Source organism: Pseudophryne corroboree, chromosome 1 (assembly GCF_028390025.1).
Source record: "Pseudophryne corroboree isolate aPseCor3 chromosome 1, aPseCor3.hap2, whole genome shotgun sequence".
Lineage (NCBI taxonomy): Eukaryota > Metazoa > Chordata > Amphibia > Anura > Myobatrachidae > Pseudophryne > Pseudophryne corroboree.
The window spans coordinates 151,400,818-151,421,473 of NC_086444.1; the positions used below are offsets into that span (position 1 = coordinate 151,400,818).

The 20,656-nt window shown below is 45.7% G+C and overlaps 1 protein-coding gene across 2 annotated transcripts in view; it reads left to right on the plus strand.

The window, feature by feature from the left end:
- Positions 1–20,656, plus strand: part of AP3B1 (adaptor related protein complex 3 subunit beta 1) — a 494,777-nt gene that overhangs the window by 467,494 nt on the left and 6,627 nt on the right. Inside the window, exon 27 of one of the 2 annotated variants that reach the window (XM_063963639.1) lies at positions 6,561–6,589. Coding sequence is in view for 1 of the 2 variants with exons in the window: in XM_063963638.1 (XP_063819708.1) it covers positions 6,561–6,699 (139 nt within the window). In the remaining variant the exon portion in view is untranslated. Of the gene's footprint in view, positions 1–6,560; positions 6,700–20,656 lie in introns of those variants that run through there. The other variant, XM_063963638.1, reaches the window with a different exon arrangement.

Consider the following 20,656-nt stretch of genomic DNA (forward strand, 5'->3'; position numbering starts at 1 on the left):
GCCCTCAAGGATCCAGCTGATAGGAGGCTGGAAACTACCCTAAAGAGTATATACACACATACTGGTGTTATACTGCGACCAGCCATCGCCTCAGCCTGGATGTGCAGTGCTGGGGTGGTCTGGTCGGATTCCCTAACTGAAAATATTGATACCCTGGATAGGGACAGTATTTTATTGACTATAGAGCAATTAAAGGATGCTTTTCTTTATATGCGAGATGCTCAGAGGGATATTTGCACTCTGGCATCGAGAGTAAGTGCGATGTCCATATCTGCCAGAAGAAGTTTATGGACGCGACAGTGGTCAGGTGATGCGGATATTTGGCGTAGGTCTATCGGATCTGGTGGCCACGGCAACTGCCGGAAAATCCACCTTTTTACCTCAGACCCCCTCCCAACAGAAAAAGACACCGTCTTTTCAGCCGCAGTCCTTTCGGTCCTATAAGAACAAGAGGGCAAAAGGACAGTCATATCTGCCCCGGGGCAGAGGAAGGGGTAAGAGAGGGCAGCAAGCAGCCCCTGCCCAGGAACAGAAGCCCTCCCAGGGTTCTGAAAAGCCCTCAGCATGACGCTGGGGCTGTACAAGCGGACTCAGGAACGGTGGGGGGTCGACTCAGGAATTTCAGCGCACAGTGGGCTTGCTCACAGGTGGACCCTTGGATCCTGCAGGTAGTATCTCAGGGTTACAGGTTGGAATTCGAGAAGTCTCCCCCTCGCCGGTTCCTAAAGTCTGCTTTGCCAACGTCTCCCTCAGACAGGGCGACGGTATTGGAAGCCATTCACAAGCTGTTTTCTCAGCAGGTGATAGTCAAGGTACCCCTCCTACAACAGGGAAAGGGGTATTACTCCACGCTATTTGTGGTACCGAAGCCGGACGGCTCGGTAAGACCTATTCTAAATCTGAAATCTTTGAACCTGTACATACAAAAATTCAAGTTCAAGATGGAATCACTCAGAGCAGTGATAGCGAATCTGGAAGAAGGGGACTTTATGGTGTCCCTGGACATAAAGGATGCTTACCTGCATGTCCCAATTTGCCCTTCACATCAAGGGTACCTCAGGTTCGTGGTGCAAAACTGTCATTATCAGTTTCAGACGCTGCCGTTTGGATTGTCCACGGCACCTCGGGTCTTTACCAAGGTAATGGCCGAAATTATGATTCTTCTGCGAAGAAGAGGCGTATTAATTATCCCTTACTTGGACGATCTCCTGATAAGGGCAAGGTCCAGAGAACAGCTGGAGGACGGAGTAGCACTAACCCAAGTAGTGCTGCAACAACACGGGTGGATTCTGAATTTTCCAAAATCTCAGTTGACCCCGACAACACGTCTGCTGTTCCTGGGAATGATTCTGGACACGGTTCAGAAAAAGGTGTTTCTTCCGGAGGAGAAAGCCAAGGAGTTATCCGAACTTGTCAGGAACCTCCTTAAACCAGGAAAAGTGTCTGTGCATCAATGCACAAGAGTCCTGGGAAAGATGGTGGCTTCTTACGAAGCAATTCCATTCGGCAGATTCCACGCACGAACTTTTCAGTGGGATCTGCTGGACAAATGGTCCGGATCGCATCTGCAGATGCATCAGCGGATAACCTTATCGCCACGGACAAGGGTGTCTCTTCTGTGGTGGTTGCAGAGTGCTCATCTGTTAGAGGGCCGCAGATTCGGCATACAGGACTGGGTCCTGGTGACCACGGATGCCAGTCTGAGAGGCTGGGGAGCGGTCACACAGGGAAGAAACTTCCAGGGAGTATGGTCAAGCCTGGAGATGTCTCTTCATATAAATATACTGGAGCTAAGAGCAATTTACAATGCTCTAAGCCTGGCAAAACCCCTGCTTCAGGGTCAGCCGGTGTTGATCCAGTCGGACAACATCACGGCAGTCGCCCACGTAAACAGACAGGGCGGCGCAAGAAGCAGGAGAGCAATGGCAGAAGCTGCAAGGATCCTTCGCTGGGCGGAAGATCATGTGATAGCACTGTCAGCAGTGTTCATTCCGGGAGTGGACGACTGGGAAGCAGACTTCCTCAGCAGGCACGACCTCCACCCGGGAGAGTGGGGACTTCATCCAGAAGTCTTCCACATGATTGTGAACCGTTGGGAAAACCAAAGGTGGATATGATGGCGTCTCGCCTCAACAAAAAACTGGACAGGTATTGCGCCAGGTCAAGAGACCCTCAGGCAATAGCTGTGGACGCTCTGGTAACACCGTGGGTGTACCAGTCAGTGTATGTGTTTCCTCCTCTGCCTCTCATACCCAAAGTACTGAGAATTATACGGCAAAGGGGAGTAAGAACGATACTCGTGGCTCCGGATTGGCCAAGAAGAACTTGGTACCCGGAACTTCAGGAGATGCTCACGGAAAATCCGGGGCCTCTACCTCTAAGACGGGACCTGATTCAGCAGGGACCGTGTCTATTCCAAGACTTACCGCGGCTGCGTTTGACGGCATGGCGGTTGAACGCCGAATTCTAAAGGAAAAAGGCATTCCAGAAGAGGTCATTCCTACACTGGTTAAAGCCAGAAAGGAGGTGACTGCACAACATTATCACCGCATTTGGAGAAAATATGTTGCGTGGTGTGAGGCCAGGAAGGCCCCCACGGAGGAATTTCAACTGGGTCGATTCCTACATTTCCTGCAAACAGGATTGTCTATGGGCCTCAAATTGGGGTCCATTAAGGTTCAAATTTCGGCCCTGTCGATTTTCTTCCAGAAAGAATTGGCTTCAGTTCCTGAAGTCCAGACTTTTGTAAAAGGAGTACTACATATACAGCCCCCGGTTGTGCCCCCAGTGGCTCCGTGGGACCTGAATGTAGTTTTGGATTTTCTCAAATCCCATTGGTTTGAGCCACTCAAATCGGTGGATTTGAAATATCTTACATGGAAAGTAACCATGCTACTGGCCCTGGCTTCAGCCAGGAGAGTATCAGAATTGGCGGCTTTATCGTATAAGAGCCCATATCTGATTTTCCATTCAGACAGGGCAGAACTGCGGACGCGTCCTCAGTTTCTGCCTAAGGTGGTGTCAGCGTTTCACCTGAACCAGCCTATTGTGGTGCCTGCGGCTACTAGCGATTTGGAAGATTCCAAGTTGCTGGACGTTGTCAGGGCATTGAAAATATACATTTCAAGGACGGCTGGAGTCAGAAAATCTGACTCGCTGTTTATACTGTATGCACCCAACAAGCTGGGTGCTCCTGCTTCTAAGCAGACGATTGCTCGTTGGATTTGTAGCACAATTCAACTTGCACATTCTGTGGCAGGCCTGCCACAGCCTAAATCTGTCAAGGCCCATTCCTCAAGGAAGGTGGGCTCATCCTGGGCGGCTGCCCGAGGGGTCTCGGCATTACAACTCTGCCGAGCAGCTACGTGGTCGGGGGAGAACACGTTTGTAAAATTCTACAAATTTGATACCCTGGCTAAAGAGGACCTGGAGTTCTCTCATTCGGTGCTGCAGAGTCATCCGCACTGTCCCGCCCGTTTGGGAGCTTTGGTATAATCCCCATGGTCCTGACGGAGTCCCCAGCATCCACTTAGGACGTCAGAGAAAATAAGATTTTACTTACCGATAAATCTATTTCTCGTAGTCCGTAGTGGATGCTGGGCGCCCATCCCAAGTGCGGATTGTCTGCAATACTTGTACATAGTTATTGTTACAAAAAAATCGGGTTGTTATTTGTTGTGAGCCGTCTGTTCAGAGGCTCCTACGTTTGTCATACTGTTAACTGGGTTTAGATCACAAGTACGGTGTGATTGGTGTGGCTGGTATGAGTCTTACCCGGGATTCAATATCCTTCCTTATTGTGTACGCTCGTCCGGGCACAGTATCCTAACTGAGGCTTGGAGGAGGGTCATAGGGGGAGGAGCCAGTACACACCACCTGATCCTAAAGCTTTAGTTTTGTGCCGTCTCCTGCGGAGCCGCTAATCCCCATGGTCCTGACGGAGTCCCCAGCATCCACTACGGACTACGAGAAATAGATTTATCGGTAAGTAAAATCTTATTTTTAACTCCATTCTCCTTCTGTGTACTCCCCTGCTGCATCCACACACAGCTGCATTCTTTTTTTTCGTCAGTCAAAGCCGTGCTGTAGCTCATTATCTGTCAGCTGTCTTAGACGTACCACAATGTGACTAGGATGTACCAGTAGACTCTGCTGAATAGTTTCATATGTGACACTTGCATGTCTGTGTGTATATGAAGTACAACATAACTTGGTATGGGAAAAAAGCCACGACCACTGCATCATAGCACTTTGTATGCAGATTCAGAGACTCAGTCGCACACAGATATACAAGTGTCTCATATCAAATTAGTATGCACATTCTCCTGGAGTGTTCTAATCGCATCACTTGGCATCTAAGAGGGTTGGGTAGAGTATGCCGTTGGTCAGAATCACGACGTGGTATCCCGACAGTCTAAATCCAGACAGAGGAAGGTAAGTATATCTGTCTCCCCCCAATGGCCTCCTAACGCTAACCCTCCCTCCCCTGCAACATAAACGTCCAGAAGGTTGCCTAACCCTAACACCCCTTCTCCGCAGCCTAAACCTAACCCCCTCAGGCTTACCCTAGCCCTCCCCTCGCAGCGTAAGCTTAACTCTAACCCGAACCCCCCCTCGCGACTTACCTCTCTTGGTTGTTAGTGCACGAACGTTCGGGATCCTGGTGGTCAGTATTCCGGCGCCGTCCTTGTGACCCTATTCGTGATGCCAGTGTCAGCATTCTAAGTAGTGTTGGGATCATGGAGTTGGTATTTTGACTGCTGGGATCTTGACCGGATCCAGTCTAAGATGCACTTACGGCACTAGCAGAGTCTCACGGGACCTGGCGAGGGATTGTTTGGTGCAGCTGCAGCAAAGCTGTATTAGGACACATCTGTAATGGAAACACTCAGCCCTCTCCTGTAACATATATGAATATTAGAAGTCACGGAGTATGCCCATGACTAATATAAAAGACAGAGCCACACAGGAACGTGAAATTCCATCACTAAACACTTTCAAAGAGAGTCCAGGGACATTACTATTCACCCAATATAAGTTATACCTATAATCTCTTTATTTATCACCCACGTACAGTAGTAACATGGCTTGGTTTTTTATTTATACATTTTACTTAGAACACGAAAAGGATTTTATGGCTTCTGTATATGTTTTAATGGAACATCTTACTTTTTATGCAGAATATAAAAATCTCAGTTTGCTTTTTCTTACAGTAGTAAATTCCATAGGTGCTTATATTATATTTTAACTGCTACCTTGTGCTGTGAATGGATTGATGGGAAGGGAAAATGCTGTTGATTCTGTCATTTGCAATGTCAGAGTGTTTACTTCGCTCGCGGAAGAATTCAGCATCACGGCGCGCGCACTGGCTGACACTTGTGGCCACTTGCACAGTTACTGTGTCTCCCTATTTTTCTTTCATTCATTTAAAACCTGAAACTACTATAGCATTAGATACACGGACACAATAATATAAATGGCTTTGGATGCTTTCCGTGCTGATTAATGTGGTGGCTGCCTGATTAATGTGGAGGCCACAGCCTGAAAGCCTAGCATAAACTTTGGTAGCCATGAAGATTGGAGAAGTACAGTAGCTTAATTACAGAACAGTGTGGGGCGAATGTATTAAGCTGGAGGCGGCATAAAGAAGTGATGATTCAGTGATAAGTGCAAGGTGATAAACGCACCAGCCAATCAGCTCCAATATGTAAATTAACGGTTAGGAGCTGATTGGCTGGTGCGTTTATCACCTTGCACTTATCACTGCTTTATCACTTCCTTATGCCTTCTCCAGGCTTAATACAGCTGCCCCAATATTGCGGTAAAAACACAGGTTCATTAAGTTAAAGCTTCTTTTAAATCTTGTTACAGCAGTTGAGGTAGGTTTCTGGGATATGTAGAAATGTGTATATCTACCAAAATTGTAGCAAGCACAACAGCCCATGTCATACTCCGAGCATAACAAGCCATTCCTGCGTTATCATACTATCCTGTTCCGAGACTATGCACAGTGCCATTGCTGTCTAGCAGCCCTGCAGTTATGGGTTCCATGCTTACCCTCCCCCGCCCCCGCCACAGTCTAATTGGAGTTTGTACACATGCTTCTCTCACCCAAAAAATATGCCCATAGTGTACAGATTGTAAGCTCCCGTTGTTCAGTTTGTTTAGACTATTCTAATATCTATATATTTATATACTATTCTATTTCTATTATCATTCTTCATCTTTTGCTCACCTCAGTATAAAATAGGTAAGCTTGCAGCAGCACAGAGTAAGTCAGGATATTGCAATGCTGATATTATAGGAGATGGGGGAGGCAAGTAAGAGGCATATACAGAGTTGTATAGTGCGAGAAGCAGAGTCCTCAGATTCCCATAGTACTGAATCTGTAATGGGTGTTTCCCTTTTAAGCTGATGCAAAAAGATTGTGGCATCCTGCACACACTTGTTTCTTGTGTTTTTAGTGTATTTCTTGAAGTAACAGTTCAGGGTAACTGTTCCATTATAAAGCCATTTCTCTAGCTCTTGTAACGCACGTTTCCTGTGTTTTATTTGCACAGCAAAGCTGACGGGTATGAATGAGCATTCAGCAACTATTACAGTATCCCCACAGAGCAGCATACCGCAGGCCGTGGCACAGAAGTTCATTGCAGCTGCCAACCTCGGGGTAGTTCCTTCAGGACAAAACAACATATACAGGTAAGTGTGTATGCCTGCCGATGGGTGCTTCCGTGTCCTCTTACAAGTAGCAGGTACAGTAACAGACAGACTTTGGTATTCTAGTATCAGGGCTAAGCAAGTGCGGGTCCAGCTAACAGGCGGAGTTCAGGTGCCAGCCCAAATATCAGGACACAGTGAGGTTGAAGGAGAAAGGAAGAGGAGAGTGGTGCAGATAGTCCTGCCGGAGACCTTCTGTATACTGTATGTCACAGGAGCAGGACCCAAGTCTGGTCAGAGATCCCTATGCATCTGCATTTGTTCCTTGTTAGTTTAATGTGGACATTTCACCATTATATTTTTTCTCTAACGTCCTAGTGCATACTGGGGTTCTGTACTTTAGTCCAATGGGGTATAGATCGTATCCACTGGAGCCTGGCACTTTAAAACCTTTAGTGTGTGTATGTGTGTGCTGGCTCCTCTCCCCTATGTCCCTCCTACCAGACTCAGTTTTGAAAAATGTGCCCAAGGAGCCGGGTGCATTTCTCTGGAGCGCCAGAGAGTTTACTTTTTATTCTTTATTTTAGTTAGTTATTTTCAGGTAGCCCTGGTTGGCAACCAGTCTACCTGCTTCGTGGGACTTAGAGGGGAGACCGAACCAACCTCCTGAGGGTTAATGGTTCGCAATCCCAGCTGACAGGACACTGCGCTCCTGAGGTGCTGATCACACATCATTAGTATGTGTGCCCACGCTGGCAGCTAGTCGCCACCATCTTACAGATGCTGAAGATCAAGGTGCGGGGAGTGTTACACCGGGGTTCCGGTTAGCGGATCCCCAGTGCAGTTTTGCCGGCATGTCATGCGGCAAACACGAGCTGCGGTGCCTGCCGCGGACAAAACTGGCTCTCCTCAGCAGTGCTCACTGTCAGACAGGCTTTGTGTATACTGTTATGGTTTTACTGTGTTTTAACATTGCCAGTATAAAAAGAAAAATTACAGGGACCGCGTGCCATTGCAAGGGGTGGGGCTTCCCGGAGCGTGACCATAGTCGGGAAGGCGCCATTTCCTTCTGATGCGGATCATGATGGCTGCATGCACGCTGCTCCTCCGGGGACCCACGTTGTTACAGAATTCTGTCCTGGTACCAGGGGGTCATAGCAGGGGGAGCTCTCTCCAGTGGCAGCGCCGCTGCACTTAAACAGGTTGTACATTTACATTCACACGTTGGGCTGCTGTGTTTGTGTGCTGGTCTCCTTTTCCTCAGTGTCACTCCAGGGTCTGTGTGGAGGTGTTTTCAGTGAGCTGCGCTGTATGTTCAGTTGCGTAAATATGTCTGTGGACATGGTTATGTGTGCTGCTTGTAACTCTACCCCTTCATCAGCGGGGTCCCTCATGTGTGAACAATGCTCCTTATCTCCACAGGGACACAGTTTACAGGCACCTGACTGGTTAGATCATTTTAAAAGCATGATTCAGAATGTCAATTCAGAATTAGCTCCAGCTAAAAAGGAGAGACAGCTGTTGAAACAGTCTATTAATTGTATGGTTAAAGCATCAGATACCAGAAAGGCTTCTCAGCCTTCTCACATAAACGCTCACTGCTACAGGTGCTCCAGTCTGATTGTGATTCTGATCAGCCCGATGTGGATGATCATGATATGGATGAGGACAGCTCTCTGTCCCTAGGGGTGGAGGCCCTCATTTTTGCTGTAAGAGAGGTTCTAAACTTACCGGATTAGGAGTCGGAACCAGAAGAGGAGTTGTACTTTTATGTTACACCAAAGACCTCAGCAACTTTTCCTGTGTCTAAAGAGTTAAACTCCAGGGAAGCATGGTTAAAACCTGATAAGAAATGTAAAATTCCTCAGAGGTTTTTAGCCACCTTTCCCCTCCCAGCTGAGGACAGGAAGGAATGGGAAAACTCCCCGTCAGTGGATACGTCTGTGTCCAGACTGTCTAAGAAATTGGTACTGCTGGTGCCAGGGGCTATATCCCTAAAAGAGCCGGCTGACCGTAAAATTGAGACCACTCTCAAGGCAATTTATAAGGCAGCGGGTGTAGCAGAGCGCCCCACAATAGTTTGTGGGTGGATTTCCAGGGCAGTGGTCAAGTGGTCCGATATTATTATTAATGGTTTAGACAATCTGCCCCAGGATGAGGTCATTACTCTGCTGCAACACATACAGGATGCTGCAAATTTTATGAGCGAGGCTATAAAGGAATTGTGTAAAGATAAATGGCCGCACTACTGCTATGGCAGTTTCGGTACGCAGAGCTCTGTGGTTGCATCATTGGTCAGCAGATGGTGAGTCCTAAAAAGGTGTAGAAAATCTTCCCTTTACAGGTGATGCCTTGTTTGGGGATGAATTAAATGGATTTCCCAAGCAACAGCGAGTAAGTCCTACCTATCTGCCGTCGGCTGCGCCACCTGCTAGACGTTCTTACACTGGACCCTCCTTGCAGTACTTTCGTGTGGCTTGGTTCAGAGGCAGGGGCCGGGGAGTCTCCACCACTCCGAGAGGATCTCGTGGTAAGTCCCGTAAACCTGCAACTGCTGCAACCCTGGACCAGACCACCGGATCCCCTGCCGCTAAGCCTTCCACTTGACGGTTGGCCCCAGCAGCAAGGCGACTTTCAGGTGGGTGCTCGCCTTCAACAATTTACCCACGTGTGGGCGAAGTCCTGCCGTGATCCTTGGTTGAGGGATCTAATTTCCCAGGGATACCGGCTGGAATTTCAAGCACTTCCTCCTCACAGATTTTTCAAATCGGGCTTACCAGTTTTGCCCACTGCAAAAGTTACCTTGCAAGAGGCAATTCAAAAACTTTTGTGGACGGAGGTGGTGGTTCCAGTACCTCCTCCGTTACACAAAAGGTGGTTTTACTCCAGTCTTTTTGTCGTTCCAAAACTGGACGGTTCGGTGCGACCCATCTTAAACCTGAAGTCTCTAAACCCGTATCTGCGGGTGTTCACATTCAAGATGGAATCCCTGCGGGCTGTGGTGTCCGGTCTGGAGGAGGGGGAATTCTTGGTATCCCCAGATGTCAAGGATGCTTACGTACACATTCCCATGTGGCCCCCTCATCAGGCTTCCTCAGGTTTGCCATCTTGGTTGACCACTTCCAGTTTCAGGCCTTGCCCTTTGGCCTCTCCACAGCTCCGAGGGTCTTCACCAAAGTCATGGCGGAGGTGGTTCCTCAACTGCGCAGGATGGGAGTCAACATAGCCTTTATCAGGAGATCATCCAAGTAGGAGACTATGTCCAGGGAGCGTATATTGCACAGCATTGATCTAACGACTCGCCTGCTTACGGATCATGGGTGGATTCTAAACTTCCAGAAATCTCACCTGGAATTGACCCAATGTCTCCAATTCCTGGGAATGATACTGGATACTTTGTCACAAAAGGTGTTTCTCCCGATGGACAAGGTCTTGGCTATCCAGGCTTTGGTCTGCTCAGTGCTCCGTCCACGCAAGGTGTCCATACATCTTTGCATATGTTTGCTGGGGAAGATGATTACTGTTTATGAGGCAATCCAATACGGCAGATTTTGTGCCCAGCCGTCTCAGCTGGATCTGCTGGACAAATGGTCAGGGTTTCACCTTCACATGCATCAGGAAGTGACCTTATTTCCGAAAGCTCGGATTTCCCTATTATGGTGGCCAGGGCCGGTTCTTGCCCTTTTGACGCCCCGGGCAAAACGTCAGGGGCGTGGCTTAATATGGGGCCGTGGTCAGTTACGCCCCCATTTGTAGCCTGCTGAAAGAAAAGAAGAAAACAAAGTATACTTACATCCCCGCTCCTGATTCCAGACCTCTAGCGTCTGTGCCACAATGCTGTACACCGCACAGCAAAGGTTCTCTCCACGAAGGGAAACTAGACGCGTAGCGTCTGGTTCCCTTCACAGCGGAGGACCAGCGGGGGGGGGGCACAGTGGCGGATCTTGCCATGGTGCGGCGCCCTCTGGAAGGTGGCACCCCGGGCAAAAGTCCTGCTTGCCCGTGGCAAGAGCCGCTACTGATGGTGGCTGCAAGTTCCTCACCTGGTAGAAGGCAGGAATTTCAATATCCAATCATGGATTCTACTGATAACAGATGCCAGCCCCGGGGTTGGGGGGCTGTGACCCAAGGGGCCCAATTCCAGGGGATATGGTAAAGTCATGAATCTACTCTGCCGATAAATGTCCTGGAACTCAGGGCAATTTACAATGCCCTTCTGCAAGCTTCCCTTCTCCTGAGGTATGGTGCGATCCAGGTTCAATCGGACAATGCCACGGCGGTGGCGTACATGAACCAACAAGGGGGAACAAGAAGCAGAGCTGTGATACGAGAAGTGTCAAACATCCTCCTCTGGGCAGAGGCCAACACAAGGGCCATCTCAACCATATTCATTCCAAGAGTGGACAACTGGTAAGCGGACTTCCTCAGCAGACACGACCTCCATCGGAGGAATGGGGCCTACATCCCCAGCTGTTTCAACAGTTAATTCACCGGTGGGGCTGTCCGCAGATTGATCTGATGGCTTCTCGTCTCAACAACACTTTACTGTTGCAGAACGAGGGATCCACAGTCCATAGCAGTCGACGCGCTGACGACGACGTGGACGTACCAGTTTGTGTACCTGTTCCCTCCTTTACCGCTAATCCCAAGGGTTCTAAAAAGACTAAGGGAAAGCGTTCAAGCAATTCTGATTTCCCCGGATTGGCCTTGACGGGCGTGGTACTCAAACCTCCTAACCATGGCTCTAGAGGATCCCTGGCCTCTACCGCTCCAAAAGGATCTTCTTCAACAAGGTCCGTTCGTCTATCCAGACTGACAGTGGCTGCGTTTGACGGCTTGGAAGTTGAGAGGTAGAGTCTAGCAAGAAAAGGTCTTCCATCACGGGTTATTTCCACCATAGTCCAAGCCAGGTAGATGGTTACCTCAAAACATTATCGTATCTAGAAAAAGTATGTTTCCTGGTGTGAAAGTAGAAAGGTGTCTCCCGTGGAATTTAGAATCGGTCGTTTTCTACTCTTCCTGCAAGCGGGAGTGGATATGGGTGCAAGAAGAGATAATATATACCCAAGGGTATTCGGGCGCTGTGAGGCGAGATGCTCGGCTAAGCGGCAGCCAAATTTAAGAGGGAAGTCACTCCCAATATATTTACACTGGAAAAGAAAAAGAGGGGAGGCTGCGCTTCAAGGGGAAAAGAACAATAATCCACTAAATGTGTACAATTTGATAAATTTATTAAAAACGCTAACTAATTAAAAAACAGCAATATTCCGTACAATTAAATGTGCCATGTGCATACAAGAAAGGAATAAAAAGTTTTTTACCCAGAATAATGGTTCAGGACATGTGTCATATAAGCTCTGTAGGATCCGTTCCAAATATTGCCCTAGAGTGTTAAGAGTCCAATTATAATCCCTTTTATATGGTATTTAGAGAATCCTTTATAGATTCCATATGCCGCTAGAGGATTAAAGATGGAATGCAATGTCCCATATGCAGTGGGTACCTCATGCAATGCGGTGGTTGGATGGTGCCTCTCTGGGACTCCTCTGGATAGCTGGAAAATTGATAAGGGCTGGTCCGGATCCAATTGAGAAGAAGTCCTGCTCCAAAGGGTAAAGACCTGACGCGTTTCGCTGCATATGCCTTGCAGCTTTTTCAAAGGTACCAGCTATCCAGAGGAGTCCCAGAGAGGCACCATCCAACCACCGCAATCAATCAACCCATTGTGGTTCCGGTGTTGTCTGACGCTTCTGTTGGGCCAGAGTCCCTGGATGTAGTGAGAGCTCTGAGGATTTATGTCAAGAGGACGGCATCGGAAATCTGATTCGCTGTTTGTCCTTTATGATGCCACCAAGGTTGGTCATCCGGTTTCCTAGCAATCCATTGCTCGTTGGCTCAGGTTGACCATTCAGCAGGCCTATACTTCGGCGGCGCTGCCTTTGCTGACGTCTATTCAGGCCCACTCGGCGAGGTCTGTGGGCTCTTCCTGGGCGGCTGCCCGGGGTGTCTCGGCCTTATAGTTGTGCCGAGCTGCTACTTGGTCTGGTTCGAACGCTTTTTTTAAGTTCTGTCGGTACGACACCTTAGCCAAGGATGACCTTCAGTTTGGTCAGTCGGTTTTACAGGGGTCTCAGCACTCTCCCACCCATTTGGGAGCTTTGCGACTACCCCATGGTGCTAAAGTACAGATCCTCCGTATCCACTACGACGTTAGAGAAAATAGGAATTTAATACCTACCGGTAATTCCTTTTCTCATAGTCCGTAGTGGATACTAGGCGCCCGCCTCAGTGCTTTGATTCCTGCTTACCTGAGTAAGTTTTTGGTTGGCTCGCCATTGCGGTCCGGTTATTATGTTGGTATAGCTGTGCTATCCTTGGGTTGGTGTTGCTATCCTCTGTTCTGGTTAGCACCCGCCTTTTGGTTATGGTTGTTTGTTGGCTTGTTGCCTCACCGCTGTTGTATTATTCCTTCTTTCGTGGTATATCCGTCTCCTCAGGCACAGTTTTCCTAGCTGAGTCTAGTAGGAGGGGCATAGAGGGGAGGAGCCAGCACACATACACATAGTAAAGGTTTTAAAGTGCCAGGCTCCAGTGGACCCGATCTATACCCCATGGTACTAAAGTACAGATCCCCAGTATCCACTACGGAATACGAGAAAAGGAATTACCGGTATGTATTAAATTCCTATTTTTTTTATTGGTCCTCACTAATAAAGTGAATAGAGTGAATGTGAGCCTCATGGATTTATTCTCTTCACGATACTTAACACTGAAAAGTGTAAGTGCCAGAAGTATACAGCCATAACCAGTTATTATATGGAAATCCAAACAGGGAATATAGCCTTAAACATAAAGTTAGCATTTTTATACATGTGTAGTAAGCAAAAGTTGAAAAAACAACTTTGATACGAAGATGTTTTGTTTGCGTGCAAAGAGGTGCTCCAACTCAAACAGCCTGTAACACACAGCGTTGTGGTGTAAAAGTGCTTGTGTGACACCACTTTTTTGAGCCTGTTGGATTTATGGCACTAGCCAGGACCGTAACTAGGGTGGTGCAACATGTTCCACCACAAGGCAGGGGGCACTGTTCTGCAGCACCTGTCAATTTTGTCAACTTCCTTCTCTTTAATCCCGAGAATTCCCTGGCCGCCCCATCTCACCCTTAAGTCCCTAAGCACCTTCAGTCACACACTCCTTTGTTTAAGGCACACATTTCAAAATACTCTCATACTTTCCATACAGGAACTAATATCTCCATGAGTAAGGTGTCTGACTGCAATATGGGAAGTCATGTATTCAAAACCTGGGTATGACTGCCTAACAAATATAATTGAAAATAAAGGATAATGTAACTAAATGATCGAGCTCTTAGTGCATAAATGATGATATAAGAGGATTGGTGTCCAAATCTATTTTCTTTGGAGTGCCCTATAAGTGTGTGTGTGTGTTTATGTATAGTTTATTTGGATAGGGGCATCATAGCAAGTGCTTTTGCTGGGCGCCAGTGCTTGCCTTATGTCCCTGTGTGAAATATATGTAAATGTCTAGTTATAGCTCCGGGATTAGCACGAATGAGTACTGACACCTGGGGAAAGCATGGTCTTCCAGTTTGGGTAACCACTTTATGACCACCCCCTGTCTGTCTATGTTGCTGCTCCCTACAACTGAGATGGTATAGGTAAGCTACTATTAGAGCCAGATCAAATTGTGCTAGTGTGCAAATTAAAACAGACCTTTGTAACTTTGCAGGCCCCCATACTCTGCACGATATAGCTGCTGATCCGACGAATTGGAACAATATAGCAGCTATATCGTTCCGTGTGTGGGCACGATGTTGTCCATTGCACGTACCCGTGGGGTCGTCCGCCTGCATTGCTGATCTTTCTGCAAGTTGAAATGATCAGCAATGCAGGCAGACGATCCCATGCGGCGCTATGCAGAAGAGGGCTGGCATAGCGGGCAGTTGGGCACCGGATCGCCCGATGTGTGGGGACCGCCCGATATGTCGGCACTCGGTTGCATCGGCTGCACACACAGTTCCGTGTGTGGCCAGCCTAAGAATATATATCTCCTACGCAGTGTAATGCAATTGAAGTCGCATATTGTGTGTGACACTAACTGATAAATGTGTTACACAGTATGAAAATCACCCCACCCTTATTTCCCAACAGTGTGACATTTCTCAATCGTCACTGCCTCCTTGTTGTTGGTACAGCTCCACGTGTGGGTTCAACTAAAAAAAAATAAAAAAAAAAAAGAACTGCAGATGATTGTTACCTGATCATGTCACTGTGTCAGGCCTTTAATGTACACACATGTGGTACCTCCCTACACTCACAAAACCTGATTACTAGGGAAAGAATTAGGTGTGTCCGTATGTGAAAGATACTGGGCACTTTCAGCAGTGGCTAAGCCCACCAGGATCCCCTTCTTGTTAGTAGCCGGAGGCGCCATCTTCCCATCCTCTCTTTTATGTTATGGTTTGACTGTTTAGCCAGCTGTACTCCTGCAACTAGATTTAAGACTTTTAACCAAAGCCTTTCAAATATTTATCTGGTTTAATAAATGCCTGAGAGCGTCATTACGGCTTGATCATGGATTACTTATTCCCCAAATATTATGGAGTGTAATTTGGAAGCAGTTTATAAAGACACTATGGGTTGGATAATTAATTCAAACACACATACATCAGAACTGATTCACGTCATGGTAAATCCTACTAACTTCCCTTATATATTACATAGATAATCTTGTACTTTGTAACACTTGTAATGCATGGAGACTGATGCCATTCAAATTGAACGTCTACTCTGACTAGTCTTTCTTCTTATAGCTGCTAGCCCATGCTCTCACTTAGGCCAGACATCTAGAAGTACTCAGAATTGGAAAGGCCAAGAGTTTTCTCACCCCTATCAGTTTCTGGGGTCTGGGACTCCAGGTCGACACCAAAAAGGTTGACACACCTTAGGTCGACACCAATTGGTCGACACACCTAAGGGCGACATGCGTTTTTTATGTTTTTTTGGTGTTGTTTTCTTCGTAGAGTAACTGGGAACCCCAATTAGTGCACTGCGTCCCCTCGCATGGCTCGCTTCACTCGCCATGCTTCGGGCAAGGTGCCTCGCTGCGCTCGGCACAGGTTACCGTTACCAATCGTAGTCCACGTGGATCGGAAAGTATGAAAGTTCCAAAAATGAAAAATTTGAAAAACTCAGGTCGACCCTTTTCCATGTCGACCTTTTGTCCACGTCGACCAATTGATGTTGACCTAAGGTGTGTCGACCTTTTTGGTGTCGACCTGGAGTCCGGATACCCAGTTTCTGGATATAAATGTATTTAAACCTTTTAATCGCAACTATGTGACAGAAATATTAATACCACAATACTCATACTTTTATGTTCTATAAAAAAAAATCATATACAACTTAAATCCTATAGATAATTGATTTACTTTAGACAGTGCTGTTTATGATATCACGGAGATGGAATGCGGTTAGCAGACCGGCGCTCGGGATCCCCGCGGTCAGCATGCTGACGCCGGGATCCCGAACACTAGAAATGCCGGCACACAGAATGCCGACCAAAAGGCTCTATTCCCTCTCGGGGGTGTCCACGACACCCATAGAGTGGGAATAGAACCTGTGGCGAGAGTAGCGAGCCCGCAAGGGTCTTAGTTGCGCTCCTTGCCCACCGGCATTATGCTGCCGGGATTCCGCTGTCTGTAACGCAGCCCCGACCCACATAGATGAGTTAGATATTTATTTATTTCTAAATAAGTGTTACTCTGTATAATATCCGTGGAGATAAGAGCGGTTGCAACAATAGTTTCACATATTATTGTTTTATACCTACTAGTGTCTAACACAAGGCTTTACTTGCTGGATTGCACAAAAGTTCTTTTTTTGTTACTTTTCCATATGTAAAAATTGTGTAATCCACAAAATACATGTCACTTTGGAACGTTTAATAATAATACATCTGATCATTAATGATATGTCATTTTCTCATATAGCAGTATGCGAGCCATTCTATATAGATTTTTAAATCCGTACCATGTTGAGTTTGAGCGTAAATCCCAATCTGGGATCCAAACACCTAGCGTAATGTGTGTGTCAGTTTTATGTACAGGTTACTTACCCGCACACTGGTGTGTTATTGTGTCTCATGATTTGTGGAGAATGCACAGTCGATATCTGGGCAACTTATACACTGCTGCTAATTATCTCGTAACTCAACCAAAGAGAATTATTTGGACAAAATTCCACTATAAATTAAAATTAGTCCTCAGCAATTTACAAGATATATCAGAGATCCACACAAGATTCAGCCACAGCCACACAGAGCAGATCTGTTAGTGAAATGGATAGGCTAGTAGAACAGATCTTATCGGGACTCTTGTTGCCTCTCATATGACTGATCACACAGCAGGGCTGGAACTAGGATTTTTGTCACCCGAAGCAAATCATCCCATCAGCTGTCTGGCAGAGCATGCTGGGGATTGTAGTTTCACAACATCTGGAGAGCCACTGGTTGATCATGCCTGACATAGAAAATGTGGATGAATTGTGATACTGGTTTCTATGATTCACTCTGTGATAATGCCCCAAAATACTTTTTTTTCCCCCATAACTATATACGTATTTATGAAGGGTGGGTACACACCTTAACGATGTCTGCTCAATATGTTGATTCCGGACAAATGTGAACGACACATCAGCCGGATCGCACAGTGTGTATACCTTATTGCCCCTGCCAACCAGAAGATATTGGGTACGTTGTGCAGCATGGCATTGTACATTGTGCCATTGTACCCAGCCATTATGTAAGTGTGCGTGCATGGCGCAATGCAGGTTCCCATCGCACGTCGGATCAGCCGGGAACACATTGTTCATGGCTGGGTATTCACCTGACAGATATGTCGGTGGACCCACCATCGCACTGACTGATCAGTAAGCATGTACACTTACCTTGATCTGCCAGTTGATTATTGCGAACCGAGTGGCCAATCAAGGTACAGTAAGTGTACACACTTACCCACCGGTCGCTCGATATATCGGTCTATGTCATGTAACTAGGTGGACATTTTGAATTTGCCTGCCCAGCTGTGACATCTGCCCCCACAGCAAGGGTACATGAAACACCCAACACTTTGCGCCAGTATATCTGCAGATATATCTGCCATCCGCTGTGCTGCAGGGACAACGCAGTATGTCTGTGAATTGCTGGTACACACCCTCTGACGTGTCCATGATATTGACCGTTCAGTTGAACGGAAAATATATTGGGCAGTGTGTACCCAGCATAACACTCCTTTTTTTTGATGATTATTTAGCGTCACAGAGTTTGATGTTTACATTACCCAATTGCTTTGTATTAATATTAGTTGCATTTCTTTTATAAACATGCTTACATTTTTGTATTGTACAGTTTAAAAAAAAAAAAAAAAAAGAATGGTTTCTATATTCTGTATGTGATTTCAAACCCTCAGCATAATAATTATTTTCATTTGATCAGTTCTTTAGGTTTGTCTTAATAATTTTCATTTAAGCATGACATTGGTAGTTGCATTCTATTTCTTCCCACTAGGGGTCAGCGCAGCTACAACATCAGCAGCTGACACTATAATAGATACAAAAGATTTCCTCAAAATAAAGCACAGACCCTTCTAGAGCAAATAGTTTCTAAGTGCTTGCAGTGTAACCTGCTACAAAACAGCACTACATCGGCGGAAATCTATTTTTATTCATTTCAATTACTGTACTAAATTATATGCAGTAATTGGCATACTGGAGTATCAATGAATGAATTCACAAGAACAAAACGGATCTTAAAATGTTTTCTTTATTTTTTAAATATTATAAATCCTATGCATTTGTCAAGTTCAGGATTACATTCAAAATGTCATATGTAATGAGTAGATACAATGGTGTAATGACACATTTATACCATAAAGAACTCTGTCTGCATGGTGCCCCTCTAGTGATTTATTTTTATGTTCCGTCATGGAGTGATGTCACACAATAACTACATCATAGATTGATGTAGTACATTCGCTACATCATGAAACTTGGAGTGATGTCATAAAATAGCTTTAGCATGAAGCATAGTGTGATGCAATGGCTACATTATGGAGCTTTGTGTGATGTCATTCAGTGGTTACATTATGCAGCTTGGTGTGATGTCGTTCAGTGGTTACATTATGCAGCTTGGTGTGATGTCATTCAGTGGTCACATTATGCAGCTTGGTGTGATGTCATTCAGTGGTTACATTATGCAGCTTGGTGTGATGTCGTTCAGTGGTTACATTATGGAGCTTTGTGTGATGTCATTCAGTGGTTACATTATGCAGCTTTGTGTGATGTCATTCAGTGGTCACATTATGCAGCTTGGTGTGATGTCATTCAGTGGTCACATTATGGAGCTTTGTGTGATGTCATTCAGTGGTTACATTATGCAGCTTGGTGTGATGTCGTTCAGTGGTTACATTATGGAGCTTTGTGTGATGTCATTCAGTGGTTACATTATGCAGCTTTGTGTGATGTCATTCAGTGGTCACATTATGCAGCTTGGTGTGATGTAATTTAGTGGTTACATTATGCAGCATGGTGTGATGTCGTTCAGTGGTTACATTATGCAGCTTGGTGTGATGTCATTCAGTGGTTACATTATGCAGCTTGGTGTGATGTCATTCAGTGGTTACATTATGCAGCTTGGTGTGATGTCATTCAGTGGTCACATTATGCAGCTTGGTGTGATGTAATTTAGTGGTTACATTATGCAGCATGGTGTGATGTCGTTCAGTGGTTACATTATGCAGCTTGGTGTGATGTCATTCAGTGGTTACATTATGCAGCTTGGTGTGATGTCGTTCAGTGGTTACATTATGCAGCTTGGTGTGATGTCGTTCAGTGGTTACATTATGCAGCTTGGTGTGATGTCGTTCAGTGGTTACATCATTTAGCATGTATTGATGTCATACAATGAACGTAGTTAAATTGCTGAGTACATCTGAACAGGAAGAGATCACTGGTCATCCATATGTTTAGCTACACATAGTGACATTGAATATGTCCAGCATTATTTGCTATGCCAGTGTAATATATATTGTTCTTCATTATTTTATTATTCAAATTATTTTAGTTCCGTATTTTCTGACGCAGAATCACTATGTGCCGTTATTATTTCTAATAGGTGAATGGCAATAGTCACACATTTAGTCAGTACTTCCGTTACTGCCTTTCGCATTTGTTTTGTGCTTGGTATTGTTAGTGATGTTAGCCTATGTTTTCTTGCATGTTTGATAACTTTTGGCTAATTATTTTTATACTGCTAGGGCAGGGCTCTGCTTCGCCTCATTGTCTTCTTTGCTAATAGGATTCTGTCTGCTTCAGCAGTCAGTAATTGAAGGCTTCATGTATGGAGGCAAAGTTTTAGCAGTGTAGCTCTTTGTCGCAGCTTCTGGTGACTGCGTAACAGAGAGGATAAAGGAAAATCAGCTGCAGGATAGAAGGAAATCAGAAGGCAATAAAACGTGTACACTACAAGGAAATGATTAGACATTATTCTTACATTATATTCAGGCTATATAACCTAGACTTTTTATGAACACCATTGATAGATGGAATGTTAGCTATCAAAATGGCACATCAGCATAAATATTGTGGGATTATTTGTCTGGATCACTGTAGATAATGTTTGATGTATTTATATATGTTCATTGGCACGGGTAATGTATACAAGCCCAAAGACCTTTAAACTAGACTCCCATCACAGTTCAGAGTGTAGAAACAGAATTTTAAAGTCCTATAAATTAAATAATGAAATAAAATACAAGTAGGCCTTGCCTAGTATAGCGCTTGGTAAGAAAATCTCCAGTAAATTGATAAGAATTGCCACTTGCCCTTTCTGGGGAGAAAAGTACATTTAGGAAGCAGTTAATCCATCCGGATAACAACATTCAATAGATAGTGTAGGTTTGAGAGCCTCAACCAAAGAACTA